The sequence below is a fragment of the Brachyhypopomus gauderio genome, chromosome 14 (genome assembly GCF_052324685.1).
Source record: "Brachyhypopomus gauderio isolate BG-103 chromosome 14, BGAUD_0.2, whole genome shotgun sequence".
Taxonomy (NCBI): domain Eukaryota; kingdom Metazoa; phylum Chordata; class Actinopteri; order Gymnotiformes; family Hypopomidae; genus Brachyhypopomus; species Brachyhypopomus gauderio.
The window spans coordinates 9,853,336-9,875,669 of NC_135224.1; the positions used below are offsets into that span (position 1 = coordinate 9,853,336).

The window sequence follows — 22,334 nt, forward strand, 5'->3', positions numbered from 1 at the left end:
CGTCTAGACTAATGCTAATGTCTGGGCTAATGAGATCTCTGCCTTAGTAACGGCAAAGTATCGTGGTTTAGGAGGAAGGGTGCACCAGTATTGAATCTGTACCTTATTGAGCACCTTATTGTGGCCGATAGCAATATTAATTGATACATTTACACTTATGTTTTTCAAAGCAAGTTCAACTATCATGTCTATATGAAGTACAGTGGGAAAGAGGTGTTAAACTATAAATATGAATCATTTATTCTGCTCTGAAACAGATGTGTCTGTACATCTTCTCATCTCACTGTAACTGGAGACACGGGCCATGTGGTACACACCCAGAGTCTTACTCACACTGTCCAAAATCAAATACTCCCAAACCTTCATACTGCATGGGTTATGCAAAGAAACAGCAGCATATTGGCATATTTCCTCTGGGCTCCCAGCCCAAGTGCCCAGTGTACAGTCCGGTTCACGCATTACAGCCGGCTTCACTCTTAACGACAAGGAGGTCCGTCGACTCTCCCCATGGGTCACGGGGCTTTTGCGTTTCGCTTTTTTTTTTTTTTAGTAGTCAAGGTGCCTGATGTTGAAATGTTCCTCGGGGTCTCTGTGGGGCCCCCCTTTTTTTTTTGCTGCACAGCAAGGATCGATAGATCTGTCAGTGCCGCTTCATAAAGCTGCTGTCGACGTGTTTGCCCCCAACGTGTTTGCCGGCTGCTCCACGTGCCGCTGCTTCTGCGCTGGCTTGCTTGGGCTGCCAGCAGTTGCTCTCCACATTTATTTTGTAGTGCAACAATCAGCAGAACTGTGGGCTTGGCGTCCAGCCCCCTCCACATTTAGCGATGTGCCCTGTGGAAGAGCCTATTGTTTTTTGGGCAGTTCAGCAAAATTCTCTCTTGAGTAGTCTGCAGCGATGTATTAGGAAGGCAGCCCTGTGGGTATTGGTACAAGACTGGGTGTAGTACGGAGCATCAGTCCTCTCGAAGGATCGTTCATCCTCTCGCTTTGCTGCAGGTTTGCTGCATCCTACTCAACCGTTCAAACTAGCCACACAGCATCCTTGGTTCACGTTTTTTTTTTACGGTTTATTTAGATTGTACATTTTATTTGAGTAGTTTTTAATTTTTTGTAAGCTAGTAAGTAAAAAACAAGTATTTTAGAATCTAGTAGTTGTAGTAATAGCATTAAGGAAAACATCTTTTACCAGCTAAGATTTTTTCTGCATCTGTGGTTCAAAAATTATACGAACATTAGTTGTGTGCTGTGGCGTTGGAGACGTTGAGGTCCGCAGCTGCATTTATCTGGCATGCTTGCTGTGTTGTGGCGGACTTGCTCTCGCAGTTGACTGGGGCAGAGCACGCTCACATGGCCCTGAGGGTGTAATATTTCAGAGGGAGACCCATTCAGGGCACTCCGCTGCTTGGTGCCATCACCAAAACCCCCACCCGCAACCCCCTGGGTGGAGAAGAAAGCAGGCCATGCGACAGCGTTCAGCTGTGGCGCTGTGCTTGAAGTCAGGGGGATGGAGGGAAGGAGGGAGAGAGGGGGAGAACGAATACACTGTTAACCCTGTGGTGACACACAGGACAGATGCATTGGTGCTACTGTGAGCTTAAAAATTGTAGTGTGATTAATGAAATTAGCTGCACATTCTCAGTACTCAGTGAACCGATAATGCTATCAGTGTAGTGCACCCTCTCACAGGTCTGTAATCACAGAGTTTTATTAGAACTGCTGAATGGGCACAAAATCTGCACAAAATTGGAAGTGGTTGATTTATGACATATTTTAAAGGAAAAGCTCTCAACTGCTTTGTTCATTTACTACCACAGGGCCTTTTTCAGTTGTCTCGAATTTTTATTTTTTATTTTTTGCATTTTCAATATAGATAGATAGATGGATATGTGAATATTACTGTTATAAATATACAAAAATAAATTGTGGGTATGAACATGTTGGAGACTGCAATGAAACTAGTCCACTGTGTGCAGTATGAGTGGTAGTGTTATCGGTAAGGTGTGGAGTTCAGCAGAGTGATTGTGGAGGGAAAGAAGCTGGACCTGAGCCGGCTGGTTCTGGCTTGGGTGCTCCTATATCTCCTCCCTGATGGAAGCAGGTTGAACAGTTTGTGGTTGGGGTGGGAGGGGTCCCTAATGATGCTGTGTGGGGTGTGAGGGGTCTCTAATGATGCTGTGTGGGGTGTGAGGGGTCCCTAATGATGCTGTGTGGGGTGTGAGGGGTCCCTAATGATGCTGTGTGGGGTGGGAGGGGTCCCTAATGATGCTGTGTGGGGTGGGAGGGGTCCCTAATGATGCTGTGTGGGGTGGGAGGGGTCCCTAATGATGCTGTGTGGGGTGGGAGGGGTCCCTAATGATGCTGTGTGGGGTGGGAGGGGTCTCTAATGATGCTGTGTGGGGTGGGAGGGGTCCCTAATGATGCTGTGTGGGGTGGGAGGGGTCCCTAATGATGCTGTGTGGGGTGAGAGGGGTCCCTAATGATGCTGTGTGGGGTGGGAGGGGTCCCTAATGATGCTGTGTGGGGGGTCCCTAATGATGCTGTGTGGGGGGTCCCTAATGATGCTGTGTGGGATAGGGAGGGGTCCCTAATGATGCTGTGTGGGGTAGGGAGGGGTCCCTAATGATGCTGTGTGGGGTAGGGAGGGGTCCCTAATGATGCTGTGTGGGGTAGGGAGGGGTCCCTAATGATGCTGTGTGGGGTGGGAGGGGTCCCTAATGATGCTGTGTGGGGTGGGAGGGGTCCCTAATGATGCTGTGTGGGGTGGGAGGGGTCCCTAATGATGCTGTGTGGGGGGTCCCTAATGATGCTGTGTGGGGGGGTCCCTAATGATGGTGTGTGGGGGGTCCCTAATGATGGTGTGTGGGGTGGGAGGGGTCCCTAATGATGGTGTGTGGGGTGGGAGGGGTCCCTAATGATGGTGTGTGGGGTGGGAGGGGTCCCTAATGATGGTGTGTGGGGTGGGAGGGGTCCCTAATGATGGTGTGTGGGGGTGGGAGGGGTCCCTAATGATGGTGTGTGGGGTGGGAGGGATCCCTAATGATGCTGTGTGGGGTGGGAGGGGTCCCTAATGATGCTGTGTGGGGTGGGAGGGGTCCCTAATGATGGTGTGTGGGGTGTCCCTAATGATGGTGTGTGGGGTCCCTAATGATGGTGTGTGGGGTGGGAGGGGTCCCTAATGATGCTGTGTGGGGTGGGAGGGGTCCCTAATGATGCTGTGTGGGGTGGGAGGTGTCTCTAATGATGCTGTGTGGGGTGGGAGGGGTCCCTAATGATGCTGTGTGGGGTGGGAGGGGTCCCTAATGATGCTGTGTGGGGTGGGAGGGGTCCCTAATGATGCTGTGTGGGGTGGGAGTGATCCCTAATGATGCTGTGTGGGGTGGGAGTGATCCCTAATGATGCTGTGTGGGGGGTCCCTAATGATGCTGTGTGGGGGGGTCCCTAATGATGCTGTGTGGGGGGTCCCTAATGATGCTGTGTGGGGTAGGGAGGGGTCCCTAATGATGCTGTGTGGGGTAGGGAGGGGTCCCTAATGATGCTGTGTGGGGTAGGGAGGGGTCCCTAATGATGCTGTGTGGGGTGGGAGGGGTCCCTAATGATGCTGTGTGGGGTGGGAGGGGTCCCTAATGATGCTGTGTGGGGTGGGAGGGGTCCCTAATGATGCTGTGTGGGGTCCCTAATGATGGTGTGTGGGGTGGGAGGGGTCCCTAATGATGGTGTGTGGGGTGGGAGGGGTCCCTAATGATGCTGTGTGGGGTGGGAGGGGTCCCTAATGATGCTGTGTGGGGTGGGAGGGGTCCCTAATGATGCTGTGTGGGGTCCCTAATGATGGTGTGTGGGGTGGGAGGGGTCCCTAATGATGCTGTGTGGGGTGGGAGGGGTCCCTAATGATGCTGTGTGGGGTGGGAGGGGTCTCTAATGATGATGTGTGGGGTGGGAGGGGTCCCTAATGATGCTGTGTGGGGTGGGAGGGGTCCCTAATGATGCTGTGTGGGGTGGGAGGGGTCCCTAATGATGCTGTGTGGGGTGGGAGGGGTCTCTAATGATGCTGTGTGGGGTGGGAGGGGTCTCTAATGATGCTGTGTGGGGTGGGAAGGGTCCCTAATGATGCTGTGTGGGGTGTGAGGGGTCCCTAATGATGCTGTGTGGGGTGGGAGGGGTCTCTAATGATGCTGTGTGGGGTGGGAGGGGTCCCTAATGATGCTGTGTGGGGTGGGAGGGGTCTCTAATGCTGTGTGGGGTGGGAGGGGTCCCTAATGATGGTGTGTGGGGGGTCCCTAATGATGGTGTGTGGGGGGTCCCTAATGATGGTGTGTGGGGGGTCCCTAATGATGGTGTGTGGGGGGTCCCTAATGATGGTGTGTGGGGGGTCCCTAATGATGGTGTGTGGGGTGGGAGGGGTCCCTAATGATGGTGTGTGGGGTGGGAGGGGTCCCTAATGATGCTGTGTGGGGTGGGAGGGGTCCCTAATGGTGTGTGGGGTCCCTAATGATGGTGTGTGGGGTGGGAGGGGTCTCTAATGATGCTGTGTGGAGTGGGAGGGGTCTCTAATGATGCTGTGTGGGGTGGGAGGGGTCCCTAATGATGCTGTGTGGGGTGGGAGGGGTCCCTAATGATGCTGTGTGGGGGGTCCCTAATGATGCTGTGTGGGGGGTCCCTAATGATGCTGTGTGGGGGGTCCCTAATGATGCTGTGTGGGGGGTCCCTAATGATGCTGTGTGGGGGGGTCCCTAATGATGCTGTGTGGGGGGGTCCCTAATGATGCTGTGTGGGGGGTCCCTAATGATGCTGTGTGGGGGGTCCCTAATGATGCTGTGTGGGGTGGGAGGGGTCCCTAATGATGCTGTGTGGGGTAGGGAGGGGTCCCTAATGATGCTGTGTGGGGTAGGGAGGGGTCCCTAATGATGCTGTGTGGGGTGGGAGGGGTCCCTAATGATGCTGTGTGGGGTGGGAGGGGTCCCTAATGATGCTGTGTGGGGTGGGAGGGGTCTCTAATGATGCTGTGTGGGGTGGGAGGGGTCCCTAATGATGCTGTGTGCTCTACGCACACAGCGCTGGTGGTGAATGTCTTCGATGGCAGGGAGCTGCCTGTGATGCGCTGGGCGGTCATTACTACCCTCTGCAGGGATTTCCTCTCCGCCACAGTGGAGCTACTGTACCACACGGTCACACAGTTGGTCAGTATGCTCTCGATGGTGCAGCGGTAGAAGTTTGTGAGGATCTGAGGAGACAGACGGTCTTTCTTTAGCCTCCTCAGGAAGTAAAGACGCTGCTGTGCCTTCTTGACAAGATGGGAGGTGTTGAAGGACCATGAGAGGTCTGCAGAAATGTGGATTCCCAGGAACTTGAAGCTGGAGACACGTTCTACCTCTGCTCCGTTGATGTAGACAGGACAGTGTGTGCAGTCCTTGGTTCTCCGGTAGTCCACGACGAGTTCTTTAGTTTTGTCTGTGTTCAGGATGAGGTTGTTGATGGTGCACCAGGAAGTCAGGTGCTGGATCTCCTCTCTGTAGGCCGATTCATCATTGTTCCTGATGTGACCAACCACAGTGGTGTCGTCTGCAAACTTAATGAAGATGTTTGATGTATGCAGAGGAACACAGTCATGGGTGAACAGGGAGAAGAGCAGAGGGCTCAGCACACAGCCTTGCGGCACACCAGTGTTCAAGGTGATGGTGGTAGACATATGACTGCCCAATCTCACGGACTGGGGTCTGTCTGTCAGGAATTCCAAGACCCAGTTACACATGGGGGTGCTGATTCCCAGGTCACTGAGCTTGGTGACCAGCCTAGTCGGGATGACCGTGTTAAAAGATCAGCCTCTCTCCCACACATGGACTTTTGTGGGTCTTGCAGTGGAATTCTTCCATATGCTGCATAAATTATGCCATCTGTGCACCACCTAGCAAATGACCAACCATTACTCCGATGTATGCACACGGCTTCCGGGCAGTCCGGGTCAGCGTTGAGGGACTGAGGCTGAATCTCTGGAGAGAAAAGACAGCCAGGCTTTTTCGGATGATGCCAAAACTCCCCGTGACAGAACCTCACTGCTGTCTGGCCTGCTTTAGATGCTGCCTTGTAACTTGCTGGTGTTGGAGGGAGTTGGATTGTGAAATGACCGGTTTCTGCTGTGTCCTTTCGGGGAGGGGAAGGCTCAGGCTGGCTTATCCTCCAGTAGCTATGTGTGTCAGAGACTCAGCCTGTCTACGCTGCCTGCTCTCTCCAGGGCACTCGTAGAGGTGCTGGGAACACCTCCTCGCTACAAGCCCCAAAAAGTTACTTCAGGAAAGTGTGGAGGGAGAATGGCCTGTCGAGTTCCGAGAACACATTTCTTTCAGGGCTCCTGTGTGAGGGCAGCTTCTGACCAGGGGCAGCCCTAATACAGTTGGTGGACTTTTTGTAAAACTTTTTTTTCTCTCCAAAACACCAAAATAATCGAATCATGACCCAAACACTAACATGCGACCATATTTTCTCATCATTATGCTTCATGTGTGTAGAAGGACTCGTCACATGAAAATGTCGTACTGCTGTTTTGCTGTGAGGAGTGCACAAATTGCATTTTTCACTTTCTCCATTGTCCTGCTGCTGCTAAGCCCCGACGTGTAGAACCATGTGTGCTGTAATGGTACCGTAAGAGCTCCGGCCCTGCTGTAACCAACGTTCTTGGCTTTGTGTTTTCCCTTCAGTACAAAAACACAAGCTTACAAGGTCATGTCGCATGTCCGACATGCACCTGAGAAACTCTTCAATTGGCTTGAACATTGTGTGTGTCGGTCTGTACATGAAGTCCATGTAAAGAAAGGCATGCTCTTCACAGAAACGTCATTCTCTGATAACCAGCAGCAGAAAGTCTAAATCGCCAGCTCTCTAACAATGCACATGGGAAAAGCCATTCTTTCAGAGTGTTTCCATCAAAACAGGTTTATAGCTACCAGGAACAACCAGCTCGTACAGACCGACTCGTGTCATAGCCAGACGGTTCCTCCGCATTGGCGTCACGCCGGAGTTTGAACAGCGGTGTGTAAATGCACTAATGCAATAATCAGTGGTGGACATTAGGCCTCGGTGTGGCGGCTGTTCAGGGAGCAGAAAGGAGACGTCTGCGGGATTGACGTAATCGAACCTAACCACAGCACTCGTGGAGAGACGGAGAGAGACTCGGAGTTGACCGATGATCATTTGGAGTGGTGGAGATTAGTACTGAAGCTGAGGTGCTGCTGAGGATATGATGTCGCAAGCGTAGTTCACTTATTGAGCGTCAACTCTGTGCATCATTTATCCGTCTCTCCGTTGTTCTTTGTGAAGTTCCCCTGTTTATTCTCTCTCTCCTGTCCTTCCTGATTCTGTGTGTTCTCCAAACTTGCACTGACTTTCACAACTGTTAGCCCCCCCCCACCCCTCCACTTGGTACTGAACCCAGATCCCACCTCCGCCTGCTCTCACTGGCAGTCCGGTCCAGCACACGGTCAGTCGTAGGTGATCTGGGAGAACAGCTCCATAATCACCTGTCACTACTGATTCATGGGCTCCGGCGCTTTAACCGGTGCCACTTTCTCCTCTCCCCCTCCCCTTTCCTCTCTGGCTACACCCCCTCCCCTCCCTCCTCTGTGAGGCCCCGCCTCCCCAGCGGTGGTCTGGGAGAGGATGAAATCACCACAGATGCCGCTGAGCCACGCGAGCTGCTCGGTGTACTACGAGAACGTGTCTGTGTGTAAGCGCGCGTGCTCGGAGTGTGCGTGCGTGCGGGTGTGTGTGTGTGTGTTTGTATGTGTGTGTGGGGGGGGGGAGAAAGAGGGAGAGCGCGGTGCACATTTCACGCAACAACTGAGTATCTCTGGGCTAGAGGAGCCTGACAGATTAGGAAGAAGGAGCTCTCCACATCCCTTGCGGGACGTGTTGATGAGCTGACGAGCCCCTTGCATCCAGGAGAGAAGAGTCTCCTCCACACGCCAACGCCCCGGACCACGGTTCCCGGTGGGAGAGGGGCCGTTCTCTGACCCAGCACCCTCAGACAAGCGGACGAGTTCCCCAGCGAGCAGGAGCCACAGCCATGAGCTGTAGGAAGAGGTGTAAGAGGGAGCTCCTGAAGTTCGCACAGTACTTCTTCAGGTTCATCACCGGCACGCTCAACGCAGGTAAAGTTTGGAGCAGTTCCCTTTCATCCAGTAGCGCGAGATCACGCCACACACTTTTACCCGTTACCGGACTTTGATTGACGTGCTGATGCCAGGAATATCACCACTTTTCATTTGTTTTTAGCATTTTGATGCAGCAAATAAAGGAAATGTGACTGTGAGAACTCTATAAACTTTGAACGAATATTTTTGTGTATCAGAATTTGCTGTTGCAGATGGGTTCTTTGCACCTTCTCTGCACTCAAACATGCTTCTTGACTTTTGTTACTGAACTCTTGTTTCCTAGTGTCTTTCCTAATTCGCTTTATTAATATTGATGATATAATAATTGTGACGAGGAAAACAAACATGTTTCATCTTTTGCCAAATCTGAACAACCACCTAAAGAGGAGAAAGCCTTTAGAAAGCCCAAAGAGGAGAAAGCCTCTAAAACTGCTGTGGCTGTGGACCCAGCCCCTGACCCTAAGACATGTTTTTTCACTGGATGCAGTTTTCTTTATCTTAACATCTGATGTGTTATAAATGTTGGTTCGAGGGATTTAACAGAATACCATGTTTCAGCAACATACTGGCTTGGTGCATAATGGCAGAAATAAATCAATGACCGTATGGTGGCTAAGTTGACCTTGGCAGATGGATTTTGTTCTCATAACTCGCCTAGCCTTGGCTTTCACCCCAGGAGAGCTTGACGGAGCTGTGTGAGAGAACTGCTTCCAGTGAGGGCAGTCTGTGAGTGAGAGTTTTGCATTGTACCTGAAGGATAATTCAGAGCAGCCTGGCTGTGCTTGAAGGTAGCCAGAAGCCTGCATTAAAATGCTGCCCCTGTTACACAAGGTGAAGTAATTGCTGGCCAGTTTTGCTTCCGTGCTAAGTGTATTTCAGGCAGGTCCTAGGTTTGCCCATACCATTGATGTCTGGCTGTGCTTATTAACTTTGGACTGCTTTCAGCGGGTGGTGTGAGAATGAGTATATGGGATTAAATTGGATTTGGGTAGATCATATTGGATTTCTGGAGATTAGACCACAACAGCGTCTATATAAGGATAATGCAGCAGAAAATCTCATTAGAATTGGCACATCTGTGTTTGTCCTCTGGCTTATTTGCAGTCAATATTGCAGTAGTCTATTTGGCAGCTCATGTATACAGTGTACAGTATACAGGAGTAAGACATAATTTGATGCACTGCAGCAAGGTGCTTTGCATTGTGACATGTGTGGACTTCTTGGTTTAATACGGCAGTGTCACATTCATTTATCTCATCTGAGCATTTTAATCTATAAGGGTATCGAATGTAATTTAATATTCCTCTACCCATCTAGGTGGATGGGTTTTTGAGTATTTACAAATATGGCTGTGCGTTACACACAAATTGATCACTGCTTGTGCGCCTTCGCGATGAGGTGTGGACACCTGCCATGTGCGTGGCTCTGTGGCCCCTGGCACATCTCTGCACGGCTCACGTGGAGTATAGCAAGAAGACGTGGGCTGCAGGGCCACCGTCAGCCCGCCGGTGGGCTTAGTGTTGTGGGAGTTCGCGGACCTGTGTGATTATCCTGTGAGGATGTGGGTTGGTTTATTTTCAACAGCAGGCTCATTTCGCTTTGTTTCTTTAAATCCTGATTGCTGTTTATTAATGTGTATGCAACTTTTGCGTTTATCAGTTTAGAGGGGAACACGCCAGTTTATTGCTGCTGGATAGATAGCCGTGGTGTGAAAGCCACGGATACAGACCGCTGACTGTGATCGTCTTTCCAAAGGGTCGTTTATTTAGAAGAGAGCTTAAAACGTGTAAGTCATCTGATGTAGATACTTATTGATCACAAGTAGCTTGTTCGTCGGTTACAAGCAGCAGCAGGGCATCAATAATAAATAAGTGCCACTGGACTGACCAACTGTAGTGCGGTTTAGAGGGAGCCTGATGCTGTTTTCATACCTCAGGCACTGGCAGTGAAACATCGTTATCGACGGCTCCACTCCCAATGATCCGGTGCTGGCCCCCTAATTCGCATCCATTTCTCATCCATTCCCTAGTCTCATGTCCATGGAGGCGCTCTTTTGCATAGAGGATTGGAGCATTTGTATAGATGGACAGAACTTTATTAATGTCACACAAACCAAAGATCTTACATACTGTAGATTAGCCTATGTGCGCTTGCAGTCGGTGAATTGTCTGCTGGATTTTCTGTTTTGCTATTTATACACCAATAATTTGTTTAGTGTTTTTGCTTATAGCTTCTGGCCTACGGTAGTCTTCATAAAAAATAAATAAAAACAGGTTAATCACAGGGGTTTCATGTTTAATTCCCTTTTACGAGCTATACGGATGGTAAAGTGAATGTATAGCATGACCATGTTCTCTGGTGTAAGTGGTTATCACCAAGTAGCCTGTGTGTGTACCGAGTGGCTGTTTCTCAACATGCCAGCTTTACAAGTACACAAATGCATTTGACAAAAAATGCCGTAGTGCTGTGAGGAGATTCGGTTTTACTGCAGTACTGCAGAATTCCTGCAGATGTTTCCCCCAACATAAACTACTAATGTAATAAAACTGTCACCTTAGATGAGGATCAGGTTTTGTAGCTGTAGTTTTGTAACTGTTCATAATTCTTTTCCTATTTCTGCATTTCTCTAGTTACCAGTAGTGTTTATTTTCATCAAGTCTTTTGTTGTTGTTGTTGTTTTGTATTCGTATGCTCCCCTCTGGACTTAATCTGAATGCAGCAGCTACTCTAGTTTTACTAAACACTTTGCCGGAGTTGTTTTTGTAAGAGGCTGTATTACGGCGCATGTTCAGTCTGCACTTCAGAATGAAGTTACCGTTTTCTGAAGATGATGGGAGTAGGCGATACTAGACAATCTCAGTTCACTGGGTGATTGAGCACTGACTGGTTTGACCTGCTTCCCAAAGACAAAATGTCTTTGAATTCCTAAATCTGAGACTGTGTCAGTGTACATGGAGAATGAAGTCTGGGGAGCACCTACTTTTGAAAGATGTATTCAGAACATTTTTATGTGGTAGGTCTTTACTTTGCAGTCTATATTGTTATGATTAAGTATGTGGTAAACCCGATATCTTTTTTTTTTTTTTCCTTTTTTTTTTTAAAAGAATTTGGATGATATTTCTGACATTTTAGTTATTTCTCCTCCCAGAAATGCAGCTGTCACACTCCTGTCACACTCCTCGACCACTATGATACATCTCACATATTTCAGAGTGATGGGATGAAATACTTGGCACGGATTCTGGAATATTGTCTGTCTTTTATCTTCCCTGAGGTAAAAAACAAAGTAAAAACTGGCTTTTTATCCTTGGCTATAAGCACCCAGGAAGCTTTCCATTTTCTTGACATGTTTTATCAAGCAAAGCCCAGAAGTACGTACAGATTAGCAAACAGCATAGTGAGGGTCTATTGCCCAAAAGAACCTGTGATTTCATTGCCTACCAATACAGTTTCCTGCAGAGCTTAGATATGATTTACCATTAAATGTGTGACTCAAGACCAAAAATATTTTACAGAAAGATAAATGAGGAAGGAGGATACTACACTTCTTTCTACTTGCTTTAACAGCCATTGGCAACAGCATTGGCTTTTCTGTCTGTATTAATATTTAACAAGGGTGCGATGACTTTGACGTGACGCCGGTGTGTATGGAACTGAACTGTTGTGCCACGGGAAAGGGTGACTGTGTATAAGCCATAGGCCTGCACGTTTCTACAGTGAAACTCAGTTCGATGTCTGCACACCAACCGTCTTGAGTTCCTCACTTTGGTTTCCTTACCGCTATTACTGGGTCATGTTCCAGTCATCCGTAGGGGAAGACCCAACGGAGCACCACATAATCCCTGATCAAACATTGAAGAGCTGGTCAAAGGCAGCGGCTTGTTTGGACTGGTGTACATGCCACCTGTTCTGGCGGGATGAAACGGACCCGCGGGTGAGCCGTGCCCACACTACTCTGTTTGGCCGGACTCGAGACGGCCTCAAGGAAGTCCTGCCGTCTTCGTAAAAAAAAGTCTTCGTAAAGCCGCTCCTTAAAGATACTGCCAACAACCTACTGCCTTTCTCTCTCTGCATAATCTGGATTTGTCCAAGCCAGACATCCGAAGTCGGAAAAATCATGATCTTGTGCTTCTAAATGACTTTTCCTCCAGACAGATACAGGATGGAGACACTGTATTCTACTCCCAGGGTCATTTTCTTGTACTTAATAAATGAATGTAACATCCAGTGCTTGGCTGGCCTCCTTGAACATTCTTTAGGATGGACGAAGAGATGCGAAGAACACTGCAGCACTGCTGTGGTATCCTGGGATTGAGGTGATGGGCGTGTCACTGCTGTAACCGTATAAACTCCCTTTGTCCTTCTCGTTCTTTTATTGTTCAGACTGAACTACACAGTCAGGCTCGCTTGGGTTGTGGTGTACAGACTACATTTCCCAGAATTCACTGCCTGCCTGAGTCAAGGCGCGGCATCAAGAGGAACATCTGTAGGAATACACACATCCCTGACAGGGACTGACAGGCCAGGATTTTCACTTTTTTTTCCTTCTGCAGGTCCATCACTTGTGCCCTAAGGATGTTGACAATATTATGAAGACGGGAATCTTATATAGTCTTTCTAGAACTGCCTCAGATAGTGACTGTGGATCTTGTGTCTTGGAAATGAAAAGCTAATCCTTAATATGAGGCAAAAGGAAAAGAAGTGAGGCTTTTACTGCGTTGCCTTGTTGCATCATGCTTGTGTGCTGTTGTCACACTTGCCATGCAAATTTGGGCCCAGATTACAGTAACGCATGGGTCACTTATAGTGCTTCAACAATTAGCGTTTGAACACCCTTTATATCATTACTTTGATGTACAATGAAGAAGAATATGATGATGATGATGATGGTCTCATTATGTTACATTCCCTCGAGGTTAAATTTGAGGTATTGTGATGTACATCTTGTATGCAGATGCTGGTGTAATGGTGAAGTCCTCTGAATGGTGGGTTGTCAAAGATGAAACATCTGTTGGCGTCCCTGAGGGCCGCATATTGTTTTCACGAGAATTATATGCTGAATATATGTGGATAAAAAAAACAAAACCCATAATAAAACCTTAATGGTGATTATTCAGCGTGAAAATGTTTTAGCGACCAATCTGCTGTCAGCTGTTGTCTTATTCATGCCACATCTGTTCAGCGGAACACATTCTGGTTTGCTAGTTAAGATGACATTTGCACAATTTCAAACACACAGTGTGTGTTGTTTTTTGCAATCAACAGATCTTACACCTGTAACCATTTGAACCTTTTTTTTACTACAACTCAAACAACTTTTGTATTCGTACCACAGAATGGCTGTCATGTTGTAAACGGTCCTGCAGATATTCCAGAAGATTACCGCGCAAAGAAAGAAGCCGAGCAGAACGGCAGCGATTCCTTCCAGGTTTTTTTTCACCAGAATTTGTAGCAGCAATGCAATCATCTCAGCCGTGCCTGGCACCCCAGAGAACTCTCTTCTCTTATTGTTTTTTTTTTTTTTTTGTATTTTTCTCCTCCACCCGTAGCTTCCAGTCAGCTCAATTCACTCAATTCCATTTTAGCCCCTCCAGCAAGTGCCATCAATTTTCTCATTTGCACTAATGTTTGTAAATGAGAGCCTCCTCAGTCTAGAAAATAGATGGCATATTTTTAGAAGTGCCCGATCTCTGCTAGCGTATGCAACCGTTGTGTCCTGGATAGGGTTTCACCTTTAGGCACTGTCTTTATTAACTTCATAGTGTGTATATATTGATTTTGGGGGGGGGGGGGGGGGGGGGGGATTGGTTTCTTATTAAAGAATTCCCTCAAAGAGAGTAACAAGGCCATCATCGCTCACTTTTGTTAAGCTTAGTAAGTAATATGAATGTCTGCGAACTCTGGAAGAGGTCTAGATGGTACGTAAGGGAGCCCACCGGCGACCTCCTCCTGGCACTGGTACCGGTTCCAGCACCACATGGCTATGAAACTGCAGCTTACATCTTCACACTGGCACCTTCTTTTGGGATTTTGAGGTACTGGAGTTAAACTGGGTAACCCTGAGCCTGCCCCAGGGCCCAGTTGTGGATTAGAGTAGCATCAGGCCGACAGGGCTTTGGCCAGATGGCAGTCGATACATGGTGGTGTTGGGATGGCGGTACGTTCTCCCTCAGGAGAATAATTGTGTGGGGGTGGCAGGGTATTCCCCCTCAGGCTGATGGTCATGTACCTTTTGTTTCACTATGCTCTGCTCACACGCTTTCACTATGCTGTCATGCTGTTTTGTGCCAATGTTTGTGCGTGCCAGCGATCACGCCAGTGTTTGCACACCGTGCCCTTTGGACTGTGTTTCACACCAGCGTCTCTGGCTCTTAGACCAGGAATGTAATTTAAACAAAAACGTCACTTTCTTCTTTAGATACTTTTCAAATTTCTTCCACTCAGCTCAATCCACTCGGGTCCATTTTAGCCCCTCCAGCAAGTGCTGTCGATTTTCTCATTTGCGCAGATGAACATCTTGTACATAAAAAAAAAGTTATTAATAAATCGCTTAAACGGTTAAATGAGTTGGGTGATCTATTAAATCAGAAATTTACCCGCACCTTAAAATAAAGGTGCATATTGCACAGACAGAAAATACCACTCTGTCTTCATTCCATATATGGTCCAGGAAACCAGTGTTCATGTTTTGATATTTGGCTACATTAATACACACGGTAAAATCACAAACACGCGTGTGTCCATTAGTGTGTGTTCTCTTATTTTTTTATCCACTTGCAATTGAAATGGGTTCACATTCCAGAGCCGGCCTAAATGTCAGCGTGGCATTTGGTGAACATCACGTACTGTTCCGTGCGGCAGTGCCAGGCACCGGGAACTGAAGCGAGTAGAAACGTCAGCCGAGAGCTTTTCAACTGTCCCTCAGCGAATCGCTTTGGCCTTCATGTTGAGTGACGTGCAGACGGGGAAGATGAGACATATTCTCAGGTCTCTGCTCCTTAAATGCCTATAATCACACTTCAGGTAAAATAACCTTGTGTGGTTGCTGATGTTGAACAATAGCAGATTGCTGGTTTCATGTTTATTAATGCTGCACCTGTAATTCCCAGCCTGGTGCTCGGTGGCCCCCAGACAGCCCATATTTCTGCTTTTGTCCCAGCTCTGTGCACGTGCAAACCAGGAAGACAGAGTGTGTGATAAAGTTGTACTGGGATCTGGGGTACAGCTAAAACCTGGACTGGGAGTCCTTGCACGATGCATTTTGTCATAGTGGATTTTGTGACCGTGAGAGTTTGAAATTTTATTGCGTGTACATATGACTTTGGGGGCCGAGAGACCTCACTTGTTAATAGGACACTGTGTCCGTTGTGGAAGACGAGAAATGTTGGCCATCTCCTGCTGGTGTAGCACTCAAGCCCTGTTACGTTTAGTGTGTTACAGTAATGATTTGTTCCTCAGGGACAGGCATGGATCGATTGGTGTTTCCATGTTGCGACTTTCCCATTTCGTACACAGAGAAACTTTCCTCTGGGGCTGCGTAAAACTTGTGAATGTATCTCAGGAAAAACTTGAACAGTATTTGTAGGGGGACTGCCATATGTTGATCTTTGAATGGCGTATCGCACTTTTCTAAACCATCAGTTAATCGTGGGTTGACTTAATCAGTGTTCACTTATTTTCGACCCCACTATCCTGCCTATAATCCCATTTGTATGGATTTATTTGCTATATTTATTGACTTGTCATCTGCTTACAACAGGCCTATTGGATGTCACGCAGTATATCAGGCTAAAAGAGGCTGCCCCACACTTAAGTGTAAATGTGGTCAGGCTGTGGTTCTTTTTCATTGACGAGACCTAAATGCTTTTATTGCATTGATAATGTTTCTGATCATTGGAGCGCAAGAAGCATTTGGAGCACACCCATTCAGTGTGGGGGAGGATCTGATCTCTCGCCGAGCTCAGCGTGTGGTCAGCCCGTTCCTACCTCATTTACATAGTATTGGGACGTGGACCAAGCTTGGGATACAGTTTTGGAGGTCCTGTCGCTATTGTTAAATAAGAGTCTTTTCCATATTAAGAGCTGATGTATTAAGAGCTGTGACGTCTACAGCTGTGAGTAGACTTTATGACTTATAAAGGCATGAGTGTCCCATTTGGATTGCTGTAAAGCCTTCTTGAGTTGTTCAGTAGCAGCAGAGCGAGTCAGCCGTTTGTAATCGGTATTATCGGAGGTGTGTGAAGGGAAGGAGATGCTACTGCATTGCAGTCTCAAGGTGACCATTCCTTTCAGAGCCACAAGCAGCCTTTGCCTATTGTAAATCAATTCTCTATTATGGAGCTTCTTTTGGTACATTTAGTGTCTGATGTGCAGGCATCGGGTATTGTTACACAGCATTATTGTACAGAGGGCACTCTTAGCATCGCCTCAGAGCTCAGGTACTGTGTGAATGTGCTGGATAGTGTGAATCAGCGGTGGTCATAAAACAGAAGGTTTCATGAACTAATTCAGCTTTTCAGATCCTACTTACACGCAGAGTAATGCCAGTCATATGAACATGTCTGGTTTCACTGTCTAAGCAAACGATGGACTTGAGATATTTATGCTGTACTCCAGACTCTTGGCGCATTACTGCTTTTAATTGTGGACAGTCATTAAACGAACATCCACTGAATCAGCGTTTGATCGCCCTCATCTCTTTTTGAATTGTATTCGTTTTGGCCTTTGCACAATCATTTGCCAGTGTTTAATACAATCTAATGTACTCAACATGACCTTTTGTGCTTTTGTTAATGATCGATCAAGAAACCTCGGCCACAAAGGATTGTTCCTTTGTTCTTTTTGTAAGGCTATCGGAAATGAGATTCCGTGTACTGGAATTTGTATGTAACTGATCATTGCCCTGCCTCCAGTCTGTGTGATGAATTGCTACATGCTCTCAGTGCAATGCCGCATTGCTAACGTTACCTCACACACCACGCTACAATCACAGTGTACAATCTCCCCCCAGCCTTTAGAACAGAAGGGATCCTAATCGATGGGACGAACCACATTACACAGGGCCAATTAAACGGCTGGCATTGTTTTAGACACCAACATGCCACTGTTGGGCTCTCGTTGTTGCTCGGAGGCGTATGTCACCGTCCTGATTGTGCTGCCCGGCGACCGCCAGCCTTGCTTGACTGCCTCATAATAAAAATGACTGTCATAGATCTCCATGACGGATCACCGTAAAGAGAGCAGGATTAGGGCATTTTTTTTCTCCTCTGTCTTTCTCTATTATTTCCTTTCTGTTAAACGTAGGAGAGGTAGGAGTGAAACATTAATGAAATATTGTCTATTCATACGTTTTTGGTGTTGGGGAAAAAATATGGTGTGTTTTGTATTAAAATATGTAAAATGTAATGCATTGCCTTGTCACTTTCAGAATTGAAACAAATGTTGGAACCTTTGCTGACAGCTGTATTTAATATCAATGCTTGAAGGCTCTGGTCCATTGGGGTTCTGCTTTGGTCCATTGGGGCTTCACATAGAAAGCTGAGCTTTTTAAGCGATGAGAGAGAGAGATAATTGGGAGGCGATGGACCATTACATTCCAAAAGGATTGCTAAATTAGCAACATAATGTTAACTGGCCAAGAACTCTGGGTTTTTAGCCCTTTAGAGGGTTTGATTTTATTGCATCACAAAGCAATGCTTACATATAATAATAACTCATGATTATTCATATAGTGGTAAACTTAAAATACTTAAGTTGCTCGTCTTCAGGGGGTTCACCAAACCTTTGAGTCTGATATTAAATTAATAACCACAATTGCATTTTACCACCTGTGTAATTTTGTGTGTTGAGACCCCATGCTCAGTGATGGTAACTCTGTAATGTAGATTAATGCCTTCATTTTTCCCTGTTTTTGATTAGTGTAATTCTCCGTTCCACGGCCTTCCTGTCAAACTGATCAGCCGTCTCCAGTACATCCAACACTGCAGTAAGAGTTCTTACACAAGCACACCGCACTTATTACACCTGTTCTCCTGCAATTACGCTGGCTCCCCGTCATTTCCTGGAGAAAGTGTGAACCTTCAAAGCTCCACATGGTCTGCCTCCTGTCTTCCTGAACTTATTCTCCCATACCGATCCTCTCGTACCCTTAGATCTTCCAACTCTGGACTTCTTACTGTTCACCAAAGTACACATCCAAACACGGGGGACTGATCCGTCAGCACCGCTGCCACCAAATATTGTAACACTCTGCCTCAGTCTCTCCATAACTTCATCCTCCTCCTTTCAAATCCTTGCTTAAAACATTCATTTTTTTCTTCTCATCTTAATCCCTCTTCCTAATCCCTATTGTCTTTGTAATTTACTTATTGGCTTTGTGAACGGCACTATATAAACTGAACTGCTACATAATCTTGTTTGTGTATTGTTATTTACTATTCTGAATGTAAAACAGAACTTGGTGGTGGTATGACACATGAGTAGTTCTGGGCATATGGCCACCAGCCTGTCCCAGAACCTATTCCACTCCTCCCCAGAATGCTTCACGGCATGTCTGCGCAGAGCAGTAAGAATACCTAAGAAGAATATAAATGGTTTGTTAGCATTGGTGCCTTTATCATTGCAGCACAAAGCCTCTAGACACTCTGTCTCTCTGTCCACCCGTCTTCCTGACGGGCCGTCTGTCTTCCTGTCTTACCATCTGTGTGTTGGTACTTCCCTCTGCTACAACACTGACCATATGAAGACTTAAAAGTCTGGAAGAACAATGACACACTAGAAAATAAAAGTCCTGGGCAAGTTCAGTGTACGGTTGAAGCAATTTCAAATGATGTGACTGAAACCAAAACAAAGTCTGTGACAATTTTCTTACCAAAAGTAGGACATAATCACAGCACAGAATGTCCAGTACAGTGTCCAAGATGACGTGGAAAATGAGTCCGAAACTGAATATGCTAGAGACATCACATACAAAATGCTAGTATTTAACATCCATCTGGTGCACACAGTACTGGCAAGAAAAGTTTGTACAAGACATTCGGCACTAACAGTTGTTAATAATATGCAAGCAAAGGCAGAAAGTAACATAATTGATATCAAAAACAGATAATTGGCTCACTACCAGTGAAATGCAGGCCTTTAGTTGAATAATCAAAATGTAGATGGAGAAATGGAGAAATGATCATTTCCTGCAGCTTGATTTATCTCCCTCCTGCTGCTTTACATCGTATTTGTATTTGTGTTTTGGTCTGGGAGGAGGTAGGTGAGATTTCCATGGCACAGTTACTGTAATAGATATGACAAATCAGTGGGGCACATATTCCATCAAACCCATCGAGGAAGTTGGTGGCAATTTTAGCAGCGATGATTGATTGTTTCTAGATTACATGTGACTCCTGCGTTTTATGAATGGTATATGAACATAGTGAAAACAGCCTTGTGTGAAACAACTTGATTTCCAATAAGTCGAGCACTCGTGTAGAATGGCGTTGTGACGAACCGAGACGGAAATGTACAAGATTTAAGCGTGTGCTTTTGCGCCCTTGAAAATGAGATAACCTGGGGGAATTCATGAACATGTAATGTTGTGCTCCAGAGCGAAAAAGCTCACTCGTGTAAAAAGACCTAATGGAAAGATCTGTTCTAGAACTGCAACCTTTCCCCAGTGTCAGGCATTAGGCTTGAGAAGCCATTGGCCTGTAAGTGCAGAGTCTCTTTGCATTCAACATTCATTAGGTTCATCCTCTGGACTCCTTGGAGAGTCTACGCTTTAGTGCGCTCGCCTGTCCAGCCGCAGGAACTGGTTTCACCAGGATAAGTGAAGGACTTCCTGACTTCCCTAGCAAGGAGCTTTGCCTGACACTGAATATGTGGAGGCTGTTATTGCACTTGGCTATAATGGACAAACTCTACACCTTGTGGCCAGCCCATATCTTGCTGCATTAACTCAGGCTGGCTATAGATTTGCATCCTAAAAACCATAATCTGTTGTGACCCCCCCCCCCCCTCTCATATTTGCATATGAATCTCCAGTTATTTAGTGTTTTATATGCATAAACAGTAAATATATTTGCTTTACTTTAAAGCAGGGGTCACCAACGTGGTGCCCGCGGGCACCATGTCGCCCGCGAGGACGTCACGAGTCGCCCGCGGGCTTGTTTTAAAAATAGCTCACTATAGTGCCATGCACCAAAGCGCTGCATCGTTTATGTTTTTGCTACTATTATAGATTGTGCGCGGTTGCTAGCGGTCTTCCCGCTTAGCAATTGACACTCGCACACGCAACCCCCCCCCCGGTCAACAACTTTTCGTTAGATTGATGAGAATTCATCTGGTAGCCCTCCGCAATAATTGGTCTCCAAGAAGTAGCTCCCAGTTTCAAAAAGGTTGGCGACCCCTGCTTTAAAGAGTGAGTTTTTCTTGTGCATTATTCTGTGTTATTCTGCATTTCTGTATGGAAATGATGTACTGCACTTCTCTCGTCGGCCTGCACTGAGGGTGTGTACCACAACACTCACGCGTCTGAAGACATCCGTAGCGGGCTAGACTCCTAATGGCGCCAGGCTAAATTACACCTCTTATTGCTCCATGTTTAATGGAGGAGCCTATTTGAACTGAAAAATGAAACTCCTCTGATGATCTACAACATCAAACCAAGGTCTCGTTCTCCGGCTGTAAAACCATGATCAGGGCGGGTAAAACTGCATTAGGTGTAACAGTAATTGCAGTATACGCATTAGTCCGTGCGCTGATAGATCACTTACGGACTTCAGGTACTGAACAGCAGAGTTTATCACATTGTAAGTTCCAGGGAGAATGAGATCTCTATAAATAGCATGAAAGTGAGAGCCCCACCCCAGAAATCGATACGGATGAATGAATTTCTCTGGTGATGGATTCCACTGCTTTTCCATTATGAGAAATACACTGCATTGGTATTGATGCCTTGTCGATTAGAAAAGTGTTTGTTGTTAGGCTTTCAGCCATGATGGGGTTTGAGTCAACAACTCTGACTGTACAAGGCAAAGCTGCCAATAATGTGTTGCTGGTGATTCTAGTGTGTTTATAATGGAAGGCATGAGGGTCAAGATGTCGAACTCTAGGAAGAATTGCTGATAAACACACATTAAAGTTATGCACATACACATCATACAAACTAGATGTAGTTCCAGTTTGAGAAAAACTGGAAGTTTACTTGGGTGCTTTGATGTTTTGACGTGTTTGTTATGGCTTTCCAGGACTGAAACTGTTTATGTTGGCGCAAGTAAATACTTAGTTTTCTCCAAGCAAGTTTTATTTATATTTCAGTTTGCAGCATTGTGGACAAAATGTTTTTCCAGACCAGGAAAACTAAATCAAATCAGCATTGCTTTGTTTTCAAATGAAAACTGACGACATTCTCATTTTGCAGTCTCATTCCACTTGGCATCTAATTCTTGATCTGTTTACATGACTGGATCCTGTGCCATTTCCTGTCCTGGTCTAATTTTCATTCAGAAGGCTTCTGTGTTAGCTGGAAACACTAACACACATTGTACATATGGCTCCTCATTGGCAACTACCAAAGCTTTCCCAATCTACATATACATGAGTCATGTTTTCTACCTATACTATTAACTGTCCTAATATGTGAGACATCCATACCAATCAGTTTATCTTAAACTGACAAGAGTTTGTATATTTTGGGCTTAGTTGTGGTCTACACCTCGAATTGTGGAAATTCAGGGATGATACAGATTACTACTTTTAACCATCGACTCAACATTGTAATACATAATACCTGCCCCACAGTACAGGATTTTACAAATCCTAACCTGTGTTTAATGAAACCTACCCGTAATGACATTTTCCACTAATATACAGGTGCATCTTAATAAATTAGAACATCAAAAAGTTTATTTTAGTAATTCAATACAAAAAGTGAAACACATACACTATACTGCCAAAAGTATTCGCTCACCCATCCAAATAATCTGAACCAGGTGTTCCAATCACTTCCATGGCCACAGGTGTATAAAATAAAGCACCTAGACATGTAGGCTGTTTTACAAACATTTGTGAAAGAATGGGTCGCTCTCAAGAGCTCAGTGAATTCCAGCATGGAACTATGATAGGATGCCACCTGTGCAACAAATCCAGTCGTGAAATTTCTTCGCTACTGAATATTCCACAGTCAACTGTCAGCTGTATTATAAG

The 22,334-nt window shown here is 46.3% G+C and overlaps 1 protein-coding gene across 5 annotated transcripts in view; it reads left to right on the forward strand.

The window, feature by feature from the left end:
* Positions 1–22,334, forward strand: part of kcnip4a (potassium voltage-gated channel interacting protein 4a) — a 134,207-nt gene that overhangs the window by 37,528 nt on the left and 74,345 nt on the right. Inside the window, exon 1 of one of the 5 annotated variants that reach the window (XM_076972786.1) lies at positions 7,678–8,138. The exons of the other annotated variants lie outside the window; for them this stretch is intronic. Coding sequence (XP_076828901.1) covers positions 8,054–8,138 — 85 coding nt within the window. The 5' untranslated portion in view covers positions 7,678–8,053. Of the gene's footprint in view, positions 1–7,677; positions 8,139–22,334 lie in introns of those variants that run through there. 5 annotated transcript variants of the gene reach the window in all.